Source organism: Cervus elaphus, chromosome 20 (assembly GCF_910594005.1).
Source record: "Cervus elaphus chromosome 20, mCerEla1.1, whole genome shotgun sequence".
Lineage (NCBI taxonomy): Eukaryota > Metazoa > Chordata > Mammalia > Artiodactyla > Cervidae > Cervus > Cervus elaphus.
The window spans coordinates 45,017,733-45,036,105 of NC_057834.1; the positions used below are offsets into that span (position 1 = coordinate 45,017,733).

Genomic DNA, 18,373 nt, shown 5'->3' on the forward strand with positions numbered 1-18,373 from the left:
ACCCTGTAGCCCAAGCACCAAAACTAGAGAAGTTCTTGTGCCGCAGTGAAGACCCAGCATGGCCAAACTGAAAAAGAAAGAAATAAAGAAAATAGATGGGAAAAAATTCCAAATGAAATACTAACAAATCAAATACAGTGCTAGGTAAGAATGATACATATCATGGTTTTGTGAGTTTATTCTAGAAAGACATAACTGGCTTAACACTTAAAAAATCACTCAATATAATTTTAACAATGTGATCATCTTAAAAGATACAGAAAAGGACTTTCCTGGTGGTCCAGTGGTTAAGAATCTGCCTGCCAATGAAGGGGACATGAGTTTGACTCCTGGTCCAGAAAGATTTCACATGCTGCAGAGCAACTAAGTCCATGTGCCATAACCACGTTGCTCACGTGGCACAACTTTTGAAGCCCCTGCACCCTAGAGCCCGTGCTCTGCAACAAGAGAAGCCGCCAGAATGAGAAGCCCGTGCACCACAGTTAGAGTAGCCCCTGCTCGATGAAACTAGAGAAAGCCCACACAGCAGTGAAGATCCAGTGCAGCCAAAATAAAAATTAATTAACTAGTTAAAATTTAACAACAACCAAAAAAGATACAGAAAAAAACATGTTATAAAATGTAACACCCATTCATAATAAAAACTATTGGCTAACTAAGAATAGAAGGAAACTTTCTCAATTTGATAAAGTTATTTACCTAAAACATACAAATAACATCACAATGGTGAAATAGTGAATGTTTCCCTCTAACAAGACAAGATTATCTATTATCACCACTTCTATTCAACACTGTATTGGAGTTCCTGTCAGTGTAATAAGGAGAGAAAAAAATTTAATTGCAAAGGAAATAGTAAAACTGTACTCGTAAATGACATGATCGTGTACATAGAAGATCCAAGGAACATACAAACTACTAGAATAAGTGAATTTAGCAAGGTCATGTGATATAAAGTCAATATACAAATATCAATAGTATTTCTTTATACTTGTAACAAACAACTGAAATATGAAAATGTAAAAATAATACCATTTACAATTGTATATGAGGCCCATCCCTGGTCAGGAAAGGAACCTGGTCAGTTCCATTCCTGCCCACATATTGCAGAGCAACTAAGCCCATGTACCACCACTGCTGAGCCTGGGCATCACAACTACTGAAGCCTGCATGTCCTAGAGTGTGCTCCACAACAAGAGAAGCCACTGCTATGAGAAGCCTGTGCACCGCAACTAGAGAGTAACCTCTACTCGTGGATACAAGAGAAAACCCACATGCAGAAATGAAGACTCAGCACAGCCAAAAATAAATAATTAATTATTTTAAAAAAGAAAGTGAAAAGTTAAGTCACAGACTGGAAGAAAATATTTGAAATACATATATCTGCAAACGATTTGTAACCAGATTGCACAAAGAATTCTTACAACTCAGTTCTAAAACCACTGAACTTTTTAAAAATGGGCAAAAGGTTTTCACAAACACTTTGCATATATAAAGATCTATAAATGGCCAAGAAATTAAGTGGAAAGAGGTTCAATATCATCAGTCATCAGGGAAATTCCAATTAAAAACACCATGAGATAATACCACATGCCCACAAGTATGGCTAACAGTACCAAGTGTTCAGAGGCTATGGAGCTACTATATGGACTATTATATGGAATAGTCCATACTACTTTGGAATTTTTATACATTGCTAGTGAGTGTATAAATGGCATAACCTCTTTTGAAAACTTTTTGGCATTGTCAATTTAAGTTAAACATTATACCTACCTATGACCTAAATCAAATGACTATACAGTGGAAGTGAGAAATAGATTTAAGGGACTAGATCTGATAGACAGAGTGCCTGATGAACTATGGATGGAGGTTCATGACATTGTACAGGAGACAGGGATCAAGACCATCCCCATGGAAAAGAAATGCAAAAAGGCAAAATGGTTGTCTGAGGAGGCTTTACAAATAGCTGTGAAAAGAAGAGAAGCAAAAAGCAAAGGGGAAAAAGAAAGATATTCCCATTTGAATGCAGAGTTCCAAAGAATAGCCAGGAGAGATAAGAAAGTCTTCCTCAGCATTCAATGCTAAGAAATATAGGAAAACAATAGAATGGGAAAGACTAGAGATCTCTTAAAGAAAATTAGAGATACCAAGGGAACATTTCATGCAAAGATGGGTTTGATAAAGGACAGAAATGGTATGGACCTAACAGAACCAGAAGATATTAAGAAGAGGTGGCAAGAATACACAGAAGAACTGTACAAAAAGGATCTTCACAACCCAGATAATCACGATGGTGTGATCACTCACCTAGAGCCAAACATCCTGGAATGTGAAGTCAGGTGGGCCTTAGAAAGCATCACTATGAACAAAGCTAGTGGAGGTGATGGAATTCCAGTTGAGCTATTTAAAATCCTAAAAGATAATGCTGTGAAAGTACTGCACACAATATGCCAGCAACTTTGGAAAACTCAGCAGCGGCCACAGGACTGGAAAAGATCAGTTTTCACTCCAATCCCAAAGAAAGGCAATCCCAAAGAATGCTCAAACTACCGCACAATTGCACTCCTCTCACATGCTAGTAAAGTAATGCTCAAAATTCTCCAAGCCAGGCTTCAGCAATACGTGAACCGAGAACTTCCAGATATTCAAGCTGGTTTCAGAAAAGGCAGAGGAATCAGAGATCAAATTGCCAACATCTGCTGGATCATTGAAAAAGTGAGAGAGTTCCAGAAAAATATCCATTTCTGCTTTATTCACTATACCAACGTCTTTGACTGTGTAGATCACAATAAACTGTGGAAAATTCTGAAAGAGATAGGCATACCAGACCACCTGACCTGCTTCTTAAGAAACCCATATTCAGATCAGGAAGCAACAGTTAGAACTGGACATGGAACAACAGACTGGTTCCAAATAGGAAAAGGAGTACATAAAGGCTGTATATTGTCACACTGCTTATTTAACTTATATGCAGAGTACATTATGAGAAACACTGGGCTGGAAGAAGCACAAGCTGGAATCAAGATTGCCGGGAGAAATATCAGTAACCTCATATATGCAGATGATACCACCCTTATGACAGAAAGTGAAGAGGAACTAAAAAGCCTCTTGATGAAAGTGAAAGAGGAGAGTGAAAAAGTTGGCTTCAAGCTCAACATTCAGAAAACCAGGATCATGGTATCTGGTCCCATCACTTCATGGGGAAATAGATAGGGAAACAATGGAAGCAGTGACACACTTTATTTTTTGGGGGCTCTAAAATCACTGCAGATGGTGATTGCAGCCATGAAATTAAAAGACGCTTACTCCTTGGAAGGAAAGTTATGACCAACCTAGATAGCATATTAAAAAGCAGAGACATTACTTTGCCAACAAAGGTCCATCTAGTCGAGGCTATGGTTTTTCCAGTGGTCATGTATGGATGTGAGAGTTGGACTGTGAAAAAAGCTGAGCACTGAAGAATTGATGCTTTCGAACTGTGGTGTTAGAGAATATTCTTGAGAGTCCTTTGGACTGCAAGGATATCCAACCAGTCCATCCTAAAGGAGATCAGTCCTGGGTGTTCATTGGAAGGACTGATGCTGAAGCTGAAACTCCAATACTTTGGCCACCTCATGCAAAGAGTTGACTCATTGGAAAAGACCCTGATGCTGGGAGGTATTGGGGGCAGGAGGAGAAGGGGACGACAGAGGATGAGATAGCTGGATGGCATCACTGACTCGATGGACATGAGTTTGAGTAAACTCCGGGAGTTGGTGATGGACAGGGAGTCCTGGCGTGCTGAGGCTCATGGGGTCACAAAGAGTCAGACAAGACTGAGCGACTGAACTGACTGACTGAACTGATGACTCCGCAATTCCACTTGAGCACACAAGAAAACTGAGACCAGAAATCCAAAAAACAAAAGACTTGTTCAAGAATAAAACACCTTCTTCATTACACCAAAAAGTGGAAATAATCCAAATATTCATCAATAAGAGAATGGATAAAACTTAAAAACACTACATTGTGTAATGATTCCAAGAATAGAAAGTATGTACTGTACAATTTATATGATGTTCAAGAACAAATTAAAGTATCAGGTGTTCTCCAGACTTATTGTGGTGATCATTTCACCATTTCACCATATAGAAATATATTCCGATGTATAAATTCTGAACCCCAGAAACTAAATATATGTCAATTATACCTCAGTAATAAAAAAATAAACAAAAATGAAAGGAATCTACAGTGATAAAAGAAAATAATGCCTGCTTCTGGAGGTGGGTATTGGCCGGGAAAGTGCACAAGAAACCTCTGTATGACTCCTCTGCTCCACATCCATCGTTACGGTCAATCTACCTCTGAACCATTCCTAGAATCATCTACTTCTCATGATCTGTACTGTCCCTACCCTAGACCACATCTCAACAGTCGCTGATGTGCAGGTCAGCAGGACCCTGTGTCTGAGGAATGAATGGAAAGACAAGAGCCCCAGAGACTCATCTGATATGACTGTTGTTCTTCTCTATGTGATTGAGCCATCACCACAAAATTTCCATTCCCCACTGATCCAGAATTTTAACTGATTTTCTTTTGTGCCTCAGTTGGTTTTCACAACATTTCCAGTGCCTTAACCATGGAAAAAGATACAGTTGCTAAGGGGAAATGTATTCTGATTTTCAACAATTTATTAAAATTGCTTAACTTTTCAGAACCCAGCCATTTCTTTTTTTTTCCCATTTATTTTTATTAGTTGGAGGCTAATTACTTTACAATATTGTAGTTGTTTTTGTCATACACTGACATGAATCAGCCTTGGATTTACATGTATTCCCCATCATTGGAGACTTTCCATCTGCTTTTTTTTTTTATGGTATTTTTAAGTATCTTTAAATCTTTTTGATTGGTTTACATTCTGTGTGTCCACTCATCTTTGAAAATCACGAAGGGAAGGGTCTTCCATTGCTTGTTTTTGTGCACAAGAGCATGGCATGCAGCACTGGATGCATAGGAAGCACACCTGAAACGAGCACCCCAGCATGTCCTCTGCCTGCCTTTCCTCTGTAGAAAAACTTTAGTCAAATTTGAGCGTATATATGTGTTGTGCTTAGTCACTCGGTCGTGTTGGACTCTTTGCAACCCCATGGACTGTAGCCTGCCAGACTCCTTTGCCCATGGGCATTCTCCAAGCAAGAATACTGGAGTGGTTTGCCATGACCTCCTCCAGGAGATCTTCGCAACCCAGGGATCGAACCGGGGTCTCCTGCATTGCAGGCAGATTCTTTACCAGCTGAAATACCAGGGAAACCTGAGTTTGTATATACTCACTTGCAAATTTGCAGTTAGCCTAAATAGACAGAAAATTTGAGTTAAGGTTTAAAACATTTCAGAAGAATTAAAAAATGACATCCATGCCAAGTTTGAAAGTAATTAATTACAAGACAGTGAAAGTAGTAGAGCATTAAAATAAAATCACATTTTAAAATACTAACTTTTAAAGGTAATTCTTGTATTATTCTGAAATGGTAAAACTGATTCAGTAGGGACAGGCTACTATTCAGTTTATAAACATATTCATTAATTTTCCTATCACTAGGTATCTCTAGTGAATTCAAAATTATCCAATTTATAAATAATTTAATTTTAGGTTATACTTCCAGTATATAAAATGGTTGCATTAAAACACTTTTTAGAATTTTATGTTTAAAAGTACCTATTGTAAGTTCACATTTATAACTGAAAACTTTTATGAAAGATATTAGTCTTTAAAAAGCTACAGGTCCAAAAAAGATTGATGCGAAGATTAATTAGAGTTGTAAAAAGTTGTAAAAGCAGTTGTAAAAAGCAAAATTGAAAATTCAATAGCACAAACAAAATAGCAATTTATTATTTCTCATATAACTGACCAAGATTAATAGATCAGATTAGGAGATCCAGTCTTTTAGAGCCCCAATCTGATGGTGGACCTACTTCAATACACAGTTTCCAAAGGTCTCTCTAGTTATCAATATTCTAGGCCACAGGTAAGAAAATTGGTCAGAAGTCCAGGGCAAGCCAGGGCAAACTACTGCCTTTTTAAATAGATTGGGCAGAACTTGCCTAATCACCTCTTTTTACATTCCTAAGTGAGGACTTAGTCAAACTTAGACAAGTAGCTGCAAGGGAAACTGGGAAATACAGTTGCTATTTGGGCAGCCCCATCCCACTTACAGTCCTACAATGCTGTAATACGAGGAAAACAGATTTCAATGAAGAGTTAGCAGTCTGACACCCCGCTAGTCACTAAAATTCTGTGTTCTTCCTTCTGTTCTGCTCATCCCCACCCCAAGGGAGACAACTCCAAATTCCATCCAGGTGCCAAATCCATCTCAAACTCAGGGATCTCTGGGTAATGTAATCACCTCCCTCAGACATGGATTGGTTTCTTGTAGTTGAGCACCTCATTAACACAAAGGAAGTCACTTGCTTCTCCAATACCCAATAAATCATGGTCTAGTAGAAGAGACAGGATGATTGTATGAGAACTTCTTCTTCTTTAGTATTCAGTGGCCCTTCCACCACCATAACTCTTGGGCAGTGATAAGATGAGAGATTAATATTCTGAAATCTCAAGGAAGATTCATTTCGGTAATGGAAAAAAGAAAAGACCCTGCTTTTTCTTTCTAGGAGAAAGTAGCATTAGACAGAAGAAAAGATATTTGGTGACAGAAGGCATTCTATTTTGTGGTATTTGATGGTAAGGACACTAGTTAAATAAGAGATTTCTGAAGCAAAGTGAGAAAATAATCCAGAACAATAGTAAATAGTGGCATTTTTAGAAAAATGAGAAATTTTTGATTAGCTCATTTTAATGTCACTCTTGAGAGATAAATGGCATTTTGATAAATAAGAACCATATCAAAAAAGACAGGACCACATTTAAAAAAACCCCACTTTTTAAAATTACTGAGAATTTAAACTCTATCCTTAAGCTTCTTTCCCTTTATTCTCCCATTGGGCTATGTTGATGTCATGTGTTCCCCACTGCACATGTATGTGTCTGTGTTTTCATATAATTCAGACCATATTGTGAGCAGAAGTCTTCCTGATGGAGCCAAATGATTTCCCAAACCAAAGATCTATTTTTAAACATATTTTAAAGTAGTCAAAATAAGATAAGCTATGATCAGCTAAGAGCAGTTCAACAAAAGTATAAACTGTAAAGGCAGGATTTAGGCAAAGAAAAGAGAGATGAGAAATGGAAGAAAGACTTGTGACTAAATTAGATGTAAAAGATATCCTCATAAAGGAGAATTATATATGGTGATTGACACACAGGCCCAAAGCCAGACTGCCAGTGTACCTCTCTGCATTTTCACTTGCAAAACACACACATTATGAAAATGCTCAGAAGATTACATGTGTCCATTCCCAATTACGTCTGTTGCACCATACAAGGTAAACCCTTGAAAAATAACCATTGGTCTGGGAAGGATACTTTTGGGGTAAGGTCAGTCAAAACCCAGTATTGGCATCATTGGCATCAGACCATCTTCAGTCACGCTGACTCAGGTAGTAGTGCAAGGTGCACACAGATGCATGGTGTCCGCCGTAACCTACCTCTCCCAGAACCCCTTACACCTGTCAAAGCAGACTGCTGGGTTGAATGGACCCTGGTTCTGACCCAGTGTGTGAAGTCCTGTATCATTATATTGGTCTTTTCTGCATGATGTGAAAAAATCTGTTACTTTTTAAAAGTGGATATTTTGTGTTTTTAATTGCACAGGTAACTGTGTGAGAAAAAGAGCCTTTTAAAAGTATTTTTAGTCTTTTGAAATTATGTTTGTGTATTGTCCTCCCTACTAAACTCTAAGCTCCTCTAAGTAGACAACAATCCACTCACTCCTCACTGTAGCCCAGCACCCAGGTCAGTGCATGGATATTTTAAAGTAAATTTCTATCAGTAGCATAGAACCATTTTGAAGTGAAGTGAAACTTGCTCAGTTGTGTCAGATTCTTGACAACTCGGTGGACTGTAGCCTGCCCAATCTCCTCTGCCCAAGAAATTCTGCAGGCAAGAGTACTGGAGTGGGTTGCCATTTCCTTCTCCAGGGGATCTTCCCAACCCAGGGATTGAAGCCAGGTCTCCTGCATTGCCGGCAGATTCTTTAGCCGCTGAGCCACCAGGGAAGCCCAAACAGCAGAGGGGGCATCCCTGGGTGGGCGTGAAGAATTGATGCTTTTGAACTGTGGTGTTGGAGAAGAGTCTTGAGAGTCCCTCGGACTGCAAGGAGATCCAACCAGTTAGCCCTAAAGGAAATCAACCCTGATTATTAATTTGGAAGAACTGATGCTGAAGCTCCAATACTTTGGCCACCTGATGCAAAGAGCCGACTCATCAGAAAAGACCCTGATGCTGGGAAAGATTGAAGGAAAGAGGAGAAGGAGATGACAGAGGGTGAGATGGTTGGATGGCATCACCGACTCAATGGACATGAGTTTGAGCAAGCCCTGGGAGACAGTGAAAGACAGGGAAACCTGGGGTGCTGCAGTCCATGGGGTAGCAAAGAGTAAGCCACGACTGAGTGACTGAATAACAAGCATAGAACCAAAGATCCAATTTTGGGGGTTGAGGCCGAAAGTGGACAAGGAGGCCCCGAAGTGATTTATCAGATCTCCCCAAAGACAGATGCTCTCCACTTAAGCTTTTGGAGCAAGACTTGCTTGGTGGTGTTGTTGACAGTTTCCCTTCACCAGTAGGCGCCTGTCACTTTAAGACAAACACCAGGAAGTTAAAAGTGAATGGGAGAAGCCAAGGACGGAAATTCTGGCTGCTTGGATCTCCCCCGGGGAGTATTTGAGAGTTTGAGCGTGTGCAGCTGAAAAACGGAGAGGTTGTAGAGTTAATCCTTCCTGCTTAAAGCGGGTTGGCCCACTTTTTATTCCCTCAGCTGGGGTAAAGGGTGCGGCTGAGTGGGCGGGGTGCCGGCTGAGAGGTGTGGAGCCGAACAGCCCCTCCCCATTGGCTATTGCTGATGTTGGTAGTTTGTTGCTTTATCTTTGAAAAGAGCTAAAATTGCAGTGTGCTGCAGATCGCAGCGGTAGGATCTGCTGGTGTTGAGGCAAAGGCATTGATTTCGAGTATCACAGCCAACCTCTCAGCTCTGGGTCTCAGCTCTGGGTCTTGTAGCCGCAGGGCTCTCCCATCCAAGGTGTAGTAATTCCCTGTGGCTAGGAGGACACCGCTATCTGGCTTCCTCAAAGGTATCTGCTGTTTCAGCCTTTATTTATTGACGCCACGGCCAGGTGTTACTGAAAGATGTTAACTGATGTGTGTTTTCTATCTTTTGTCATCCTTTCTTTCAGACAGGTTACACTAACGCAGCCCCGTGAAAATCTCTGGAGACCATGGCCAAGAAAAGAGTTGCTGTGATTGGGGCAGGTGTGAGTGGGCTCAGCTCTATCAAGTGCTGCCTGGAAGAAGGCTTGGAGCCCCTCTGCTTTGAAAGGTCTCATGACATCGGAGGGCTGTGGCGGTTCCAGGTAAACCTCCTGGTTCCTTAATACTTGGAACTCTGGCTGTAACTAGGTGCAAAAGATATTTTATCTTGTGTCAGAAAATATGATGGGCTTCATAGTGATTCAGCCTGCTAGACTTCAGCTTGCTGATCCCTTCTCAGCAACCATCACCTCAGGTTCTATGCAGATTCCTCTTTCCCGAGGCTGGAAGCAAACATGGGACAGAAGTATCACTTTGTTTTTTTTTCCTTTACTGATGACTATGAAAATGGCACAGATATCATTTTCATTTACAGATCTTCTTGATTGACAATGAAATTACATCTTGATAAGCCCATCATAAATTGAAAATATCCTAAGCTCAAAATACATTTAATACACCTAACTTGGTAAAGAACCTGCCTGCTATGCAGAAGACCTACTACAATGCAAGAGCCCACCTGCAGTGCAGGAGAGGCAGGTTTGATTCTTGGGTTAGGAAGATCCCCTGGAGAAGGAAATGGCAATCCACTCCAGTACTCTTGCCTGGGAAATCCCATGGACAGAGGATACTGGTGGGCTACAATCCATGGGGTTGCAAGAGTTGGACACAACTTAGTGACTAAACCACACCTTAACATCATAGCTGCACCTAGCCTACCTTAAATGTGCTCAAAACACTCAGATTAGACTACACAGGCAAAATCATCTCACACAAAGCCTATTTTATAATAAAGTGTTGAATATTTTATAATTTATTGAATACTGTACTGAACATGAAAGCCAGAATGGTTGTAAACTGATCAGTTGTTTACCCTCCTGATCTGTGACTGGGTGGAAGCTGCCTCTGCCGAAAAGCATCAGAGTATGGTACGAAATATTGCTAACCCAGGAAAAGATTCAAATTCAAAATTTGAAATATGCTGTCTATTGAATGAATATTGCTTTTAAACTATTGTAAAGTAAAAAAAATCACAAGTTGAATCATGGTAAGTAAGCTGGGGAGTGTCTGTAATAAGTTTTGCTGCTATCTGGAAGAGGGCAACAATCTCCGTGGTTCCAGGGTGCCGGGGTCCATCCCCAGAAGGATCCAGGGGAACCCTCAGGATGAACGGCGTCGGCGAATGAGAGAGAGAGTGACACAAAGCTCGGGGCTAAGTCTGAAGTTTATTTTTGCACGGCCCCTTTATACCCTTAACAACATCTTTGGGGGAAGTGCATGTTGCTTACACACAGGTCATCTCAAAACATTTACAGCAACTTGAACTTCAACAGAAACAGGACGTCACCCACATACTTTTTCGTTCACAAGAGTCTCTCTTATCATTTGGCCTTCAGGCCTGCTAACATTTTATGGCTTGCACCTGGTGTGGCTTAAGCAACTTCAGTAGCCAACCCTGTTTTTCTTATAATTAATCTATTTCCTTTCTAATAAGCGTCATCTTTATGGGAACTAGATAGGATTACATTTTTACAGAAGAGAAAGGCGAAGGACTGCAGAAACAGCAGATATGGCAAAAAACAGGCTCTTAGTCTAAAAGTTAACCACCTGCAAGAAGTCGCCAGCTAATCTCTATCTAAAGTGTTTTTTGTTAGGCACATTTGTGGCTATCATATTTGTGGAGCTTTTTTCACCGCGTGAAGGGGCCTACGCTTAATAGTTTTTGTTAGCATACTGTGCTTAGGATGTTTGGAACAATCAAGAGCATTTTGTGCAATGAGAGCACATATTTATCAAACAAGCCAGAATGCCAGCAAAAGGGTTTGAATTGAAGCATTTTCTTCATCTCTGGTCCCTTCATAGGGTACCAGTGTCCAGAAGATTTATTAATTAGGGTTTTAAGTTGGTCCTCATTCAGTGAAAGAGGAGCAGGAGAGCTCTCGGCAGGCAACACAAGAATCTGCAACAGGGCAAACAAGAACAGCAGCAGAAAAAGCGGGGAGGATACAGGGTGGGGTAGAGGCCGAGGCCAACCTGGAGGGTCCCTTATCCTAGACGGCCTTGCCTGTCAGGTTTTTTCCTGGTGACCTCGTCATGGATGGGATCCCGGATGGCCTTGCCTGCCCGGTATTTTCTTCATGACCTTGTCACGGGCGGAACCCCCCATAACGGCTCCCGACACCAGGGTGTAACAAAATGACAATATGTGAAGTGGCAAGACAATTTAGAATGGTTACTCTTGGTCTGCATTAATCAGTAAGTGATCTAGAATATAGTTTACAGCTCCTTCCAGGAATTCCTCCTCTAATCTTACTGTTTTAGTTTGTTTGTTTGTTTCTTCCTTTCTTTTAAAAATTCTAGTAACTTTGAACAATTCTCTAATAATTCCAGTCCCTGAATAGGATATAAAATCTGGCCTAAAAGAATCAAAAAATTCTTTGAGCTTTTTTTTTGCTTGGGAAATCAAATGAGTAGTCCTATCTTCAGAGGAGGGCAGCAGGCACATGCAACTAGGCTTTCTTGTCCTTGCACAGATAAAGTTGTTGCTTTAATATGCACACCCAGCCCTGCAACTAACATATTAAGGTATCATCTAACTTAATGATAGTTAAGCTTGTTATTTGTCAAAGAATATTAAGCTCCTTAACTGCCTCCAAAGCAACATCCACTGGGTTTGCTTTTAAACTCACTTTTTAAAGCCAGTGAATGGTATTAAGGTGTCCAGATTTGTTTCATATTTCATAAAGACAAACAGTGTTTGTTAGCTACTTCAAAGTGGTTTCACAGCATTCCTGCTGTTGTGCATCTTGCCTCTGTCTTGGCAACTGACTGACAATAGTTCTTATTCAGATCTAGGGTGATCACCCCTTAGCACACCACCCCTGCCTCGGTCATAGTCAGTCTTGCACATGGACTGAGAAGGCTGTTTATTAATATTTTGTAATCAATAGAAAATTTTACTTTAGAAACCCAGCCATAACATAGTGTAGAGTTTAAGGGCATAGTCTGGGTTCAAATCCTGTGTCTCCAACAACAAGCATTACTGTGACTCCACCAAGAAGCATTACTGTGACTTTGGGGAAAATCATTAAATCTCTCTGTACCTCTATGTTATCATCTTTAAGAAGGAGATACCCGCTTCACAGAATTATTGTGGAGGTTAAGTGAATAATTATGTCATCACTAATAACAGTGGCACAGTAAGTGCTACACATCGGTTGTTATTCAGTAGGCCAAATGTAGGGCCCACGTATTTGGCGTCTGGTAAGCATCCTAGGCAGGTTTGGCAACTACTGATCAGGTAGGAAATTGGTTAAAGGTTCACCATCCTACCTGATTATCAGGTTTCTAGCATTTATCTCCAAAGTGGCTTAAACTTCTTCTCTGTTAAAAACTCAACTTGCAGTTTGTTCTGATGATACTCTTGGCAAAATTTCAACACCTTATGAACTGCTTACTTGAAAATAAATAAGCTATATTTCATCGTAATGCTCTGACGTCTGTTAAGACAGACCACATCTGTGTCTATAATATATAACATATATTTTTTACACCTATTATACACACACACATACGCACCACTAGAATTCTAGAGCCAAAGGCCATGCCTGGCATGTATTAGACACCAAACATATTTGCATTTTATAAATGAATCCTTGAGAAGGAAAATTTCTTGGGTGGCTGCTTAGACTGCTTGTGGAAATAGACCTTCATTCTCACATATTCCAGTTACACAGTTGTGACACCTGAGGTATTTGTTAACATTTGTTAATTGCAAATTAAGCCTGTTTGACTTGTTGATGCTGGTTTCCTCAAACATTTCCTTTGAGATCTGCTTTTCTTTCACCTCCTTGCTTGTTATTTGGAGCCTTCTCCCCCACCCTACCCCTCTCACATTTTTGTAATTTCATTGGGGGTTTCATTTATATAAGCTCATCCCAAGCATATTGGAATTCCACTGTTGCTACAAGGTGTCCAGTAAGTCACTGGGGACTCAGGGCTTCCATTTTCTTTTTTGTAATAGGTCTCAGGGATTCAGGATACATGCCTTTCTTCTTGACCTCTTCATTAATGTTAGATCAGACTGAGGGTGAAACATAGGTAGTGAAGTGAGACATATCGCTTTAATGTTCATTACTACAGTATTACTTTATAAACAAAGTGGCTTAAAATGATAAATCGCTTGGGAAATGTTGAGGCTTTAATAAGTATGCAATGCTGTAGAATAATTTTTAATTTTAGTTAAATTTAAAAAATCTCAATGCATACCAACGGAAGCAATGCAGCAGCAGCAGCAGTGCCTCTGAAACTTGAAAATTAAAATGAATCACTGGACATTTTGCTAAAATGTACATTCTGATTCATTAATCTGGGGATGGTGCCAAGATGCTATATTTCAAATAAGCCCCCAAGTGATGTTGATCCTGCTGATAATTACACTTTGAGTAGTAAAGTTCTAAAGTGTATATGTTATACAAAGATACCATATTGATACAATATAATATAAAGTAAGGCATGTTTAATACATTTTGATTAAAAAAAAATTAAGTAATAACCACTCTTAGATGGATAGGTCTTTTAAATTCTTAAATATATCGCCCTCCAAAAAAGACAACTGAATGGATACAAAAATACTTAGAAGGTTAACTATAGAGCTGCTGCTACTGCTGCTGCTAAGTCGCTTCAGTCGTGTCCGACTCTGTGCAACCCCATAGACGACAGCCCACCAGGCTCCCCCGTCCCTGGGATTCTCCAGGCAAGAACACTGGAGTGGGTTGCCATTACCTTCTCCAATGCATGAAAGTGAAAAGTGAATGTGAAGTCACTCAGTCGTGTCTGACTCTCAGCGACCCCATGGACTGCAGCCTACCAGGCTCCTCTGTCCATGGGATTTTCCAGGCAAGAGTACTGGAGTGGGTTGCCATTGCCTTCGAATTCAACATAGTACTGAAGTCCTAATGGACCAATTCAGCAAGAAAAAAAAATTCAAATCAGAAAGAAGTATCTCCGTTTGCAGGTGACATGATCCTATATATAGAAAATCCTAAAGAATTCACACAAAAAAACCCAGAATTAATAAACAAATTCAGTAAAGTTTCAGGATACAAAATTGATACATAAAAATCAGTTGAACATATGCCAACAATGAACTATCTGAAAAAAATTTTTTAAAGCAATCCCATTTGTCATTTCAAACCTATAAGATAGTTAGGAGGTGAAAGATCTGTACACTGAAAACTATAAAATATTGATGAAAGAAACTGAAAAAGACATATAACTGAAAAAATATGCTATGTCCATGGATCAGAAAAGTTAATATTGTTGTTAAAATGGCTATACTACTGAAAGTCATCTATAGATTCATTGCAAGTGGATATAGATTCTTTACCAGCTGAGCCACAGGGGAAGCCCCACAGATTCATTGCAATCCCTATCAAATTCCAAAACATTTTTCATAAAAATAGAAAAAAATCCAAAATTTATATTGAACCACAGAAGACTTCAAATAGGTAAATCAATCCTAACAGAAAAAAAAAAAAAAAAAACCAAAGGGGGAAAAAAAAAATGGAGGCATCACACTTCCTAATTTCAAACTATATTATGAAGCCACAGTAATTAAAACAGAGGTACTGGCATAAAAATAGACACCCATACCAATGGAACAGAATTCAGGGCCAGAAATAAACCCATGAGTATACAGCCAACTAATATTTCATAAAAGACCCAAGAATACCCAATGGGGAAAAGACAGTCCCTTCAGTAAATGACACTAGCAAAAGTACATGCCCACGCATACACAAAGATGAAATTGGACCCCTGTCGTACACCACTCACCAAAGCTAAGTCAAAATGGACTAAAGACTTAAATGTAAGACCTGAAGACACAAAAATTCTAGAAGAAAACAGTGGTAAAAAGTCCATTGACTTTAGTGTTGGCAATTTCTTTTGAATATGATACCAAAAACACAAGTAACAAAAGAAAAAATAAAAAAGCAGGATTACATCAAACTGAAGATTTTGTACAGCCAAAAAAAAAAAAGAAAGAAAAACTCAACAACATGAAAAGGCAACCTGTAGAATGGGAGAAAAATATTTGCAAAATACATATCTGATAAGGGGTTTACATCCAAAATAAGGAGCTTATAAAACTTAACATCAGAGAAACAACCAATCAGGAAAGGGGAACTTAATAGACATTTTCCAAAGAAGACATACAGACGGCTTAAAAAAAAAAATATCCATTTAAGAAATGGGCAGAAGGCTTGAGTAGACATTTTTCCAAAGAAGATATAAAAATGGCTAATAGGAAAATGAAATAATGCCCAATAACATTAATCCTCAGGGAAATGCAAATCAAAACCACCATCAAAATTTTAAAATGAAATATCACTTATTAGCATGGTTATAGAGTAGGGCACTAAAGAGCTGAGTGAAAGGTCAATAGGATGGATGGGGCTTGCTGACAGTGGTGCTCACTGAAGAATGGTCTGACTAAGCCGTGTCTTGGGGAACCCCCAAAGAATCTATCTCTAAGTCTTTCCTTTTTGGACTTCTTACATTCACTAGAAAAAATTCTTTGCATCTCTTGCTCTGACAATATATGTCTGATTACCTACATCCTGTGGGCTGACTGAGAAGATTGGAAGTCTCAATATTCAACATGCAAAAGTTTCATTTATGATCCCTGATTTCAACAGAGTACCCACCTGTCTTCTGCCTTTTACTATTCTGTGGTGTTCGGTCCTGGTGCCTTTATTTCACCCTTTATAGAAAATCTGCCTTTAGACTGCTGCCATGTAAGACAGGCACTATAACCCAGCTATATGGTGAGAAGGACAGGCTCTTGGAAACCAACTGCTTAAACAGATTTTTAAATCAGTTCTCTTGTTTTTAACCCCATTTTAACTCCCATTTCCAGAGGTACCCAGTGTTTCGAACTCTGAGTAGTATGAATTCCTGGTGTATAAATCAGTTTTCTCAGTTTTCCCCTCTGCCAACTTATAATTGCATTTTCTCAGGTCTGCTAAGTTAGTTTGCACTCATGCATCTGCTTTTAATCTTTCAAATTTTGTAACTTATCTCCCATTTTCTTTGTCTTTTTGAGTTTATTTTCTTAAGCCCTTTACTTTCCTTTTAGAGGGGCTTTGGGAAGGACATGAGCTGTCAGTGTATGTTTAATCTGTCAGGTCTAACCAGAAGTCCTTTCAATTTTTTTTATACTACATTTCAATAATGAATAGAAAAATCACAAAGCAAGAAATTAAATTTAGACTGCAGCTATCTCTTTCCAAATCTAGCTTTCTATAAGCTCCTTCTTTCTGAGTATGACCACTGGTTATTTTATTTTAATAAAACCAATAAACTCATATGACAAATATTTTACTGTGATTTAAAATGGATAGATGTTCTAGCATAACTTTTGAATGTGACTAAATAATCTGCTAAATTATAATACATCCAGCTAAAATATTCTTTTATGATTGAATCAAATGAATTTTTTCAACCTATAATAAACGCTCTTTATTTTCTGTGGAATATACATTTTATCTGCCAATGCTTGCTTATATTTCAGATTATCTACGACACCTGAATTTAAATTCATTAATAGGTTTTTTAGTTATAAACACATTATGTTCTTGATAACAAAACACTTTAAATCAGATGCCTACATAAGAAAACCTAGATAATTCACATATGATTTTAATTTGGAATATAACATTTTTCTCAACAGGTTTTATCAATTATTACTAACTGATAATGTGTGGCTGTTAACTTTGGCTGCACACTGAACAATCACATGGGAACTTTAATAAACTTTAACAAATACTGCTATCAGCCCATCCACATTCTGGCTTTAATTGGTCTGGAGTGCCAATAAAACTCTCCACTAGTTATTTCTAATGCACAACCAATACGGAAACCTTTGGCCTTCAGCCTTTACCCCTGCTTTCCCACGTGATAAATGAGGATGACATTGCATCTTTAAAACAAAATCAATAAGAGTTTATTGAATAAACATTTCTGGACCTCAGGCTATATTAGATGGCATGGTGAAACAGAGTTATATAACCTCCTGCCTCAGCCCTCAGGTATTTTGCAATTTAGCTAAGAATGTGTGGAGAAAGGACTTCTGAGGTGGATGGGATAAACTCTGGTGCCCTGAGCTTTCTAGGGCCAGCACATGACCTCTTATCAGTAGATCTCAACCTTATCTACATGTTAGACGAGGAGTAATTAAAACAGGGTCTCTGGGAGAAGGGACCAGGCATTAGTATTTGAGAGTTCCTCATGTGATCCCTGTGGGAAGACAACATTGAGAACAGTCCTAAGAGACAGCTGGGGTCCCTGGGATTCAGAGAGTGTCAAAGGAACAGAAGGTCCACACTGGTCTCATTCCTCCTACTGAAGGCGAGTCATTTTTCTCTGTTCTTCTGCCCTTACTATTGCCTCCGATCCCTTCAGTTTAAATTACACTACCCTATGTCCCCATTCTCTTTCTTCACATGAATTTCCTATTCAATACAAGTCATGTGCTTTGGCAGGAAATATGATCAAGGTATGTCTGTATAGGGGAAGATTATTCACTGATGGTAGAAAATACTAAAATGTAGGAGTGGAAGCTCCTTTTTCTACTCACCGACCTGATACTGCTCTGCCCTCACATATAAAGTAGTGAGCTGACAGTAATAAGCACTACCAAGGATCCAGTTGGGTGTTGAGAAGGGCTTGAAGGTTTTTGTGGACATACAATATTTCATTGTCTTAATTATTTGAAAATTAATAGAAATATATGATTATTGTCACATATAAGGGGTAAGATCTGTGATTCATTTAGCTCAGTGACCCCCAACAGACCTGCTGTGGAAAGCATCGGTCTACTCCTTCTACTTGGAAACTTCGAACCTTTGGAAAACAAGGACAGACGTGTATGTTTTAGCATTAAGATAGTGGGGTTTTTTGTTTTGTTTTGTTTTG

General features: G+C 39.1%; 1 protein-coding gene across 3 annotated transcripts in view; it reads left to right on the forward strand.

Moving 5' to 3' along the window:
- The first annotated feature begins 8,782 nt into the window (after nt 1-8,782).
- Nucleotides 8,783-18,373, forward strand: part of FMO5 (flavin containing dimethylaniline monoxygenase 5) — a 39,102-nt gene continuing 29,511 nt past the window's right edge. For 2 of the 3 annotated variants that reach the window (XM_043878039.1, XM_043878042.1), the window contains exons 1-2: nt 8,783-9,222; nt 9,325-9,501. In XM_043878039.1, coding sequence (XP_043733974.1) covers nt 9,367-9,501 — 135 coding nt within the window. In that variant the 5' untranslated portion in view covers nt 8,783-9,222; nt 9,325-9,366. The remainder of the gene's footprint in view (nt 9,223-9,324; nt 9,502-18,373) is intronic. The other variant, XM_043878040.1, reaches the window with a different exon arrangement.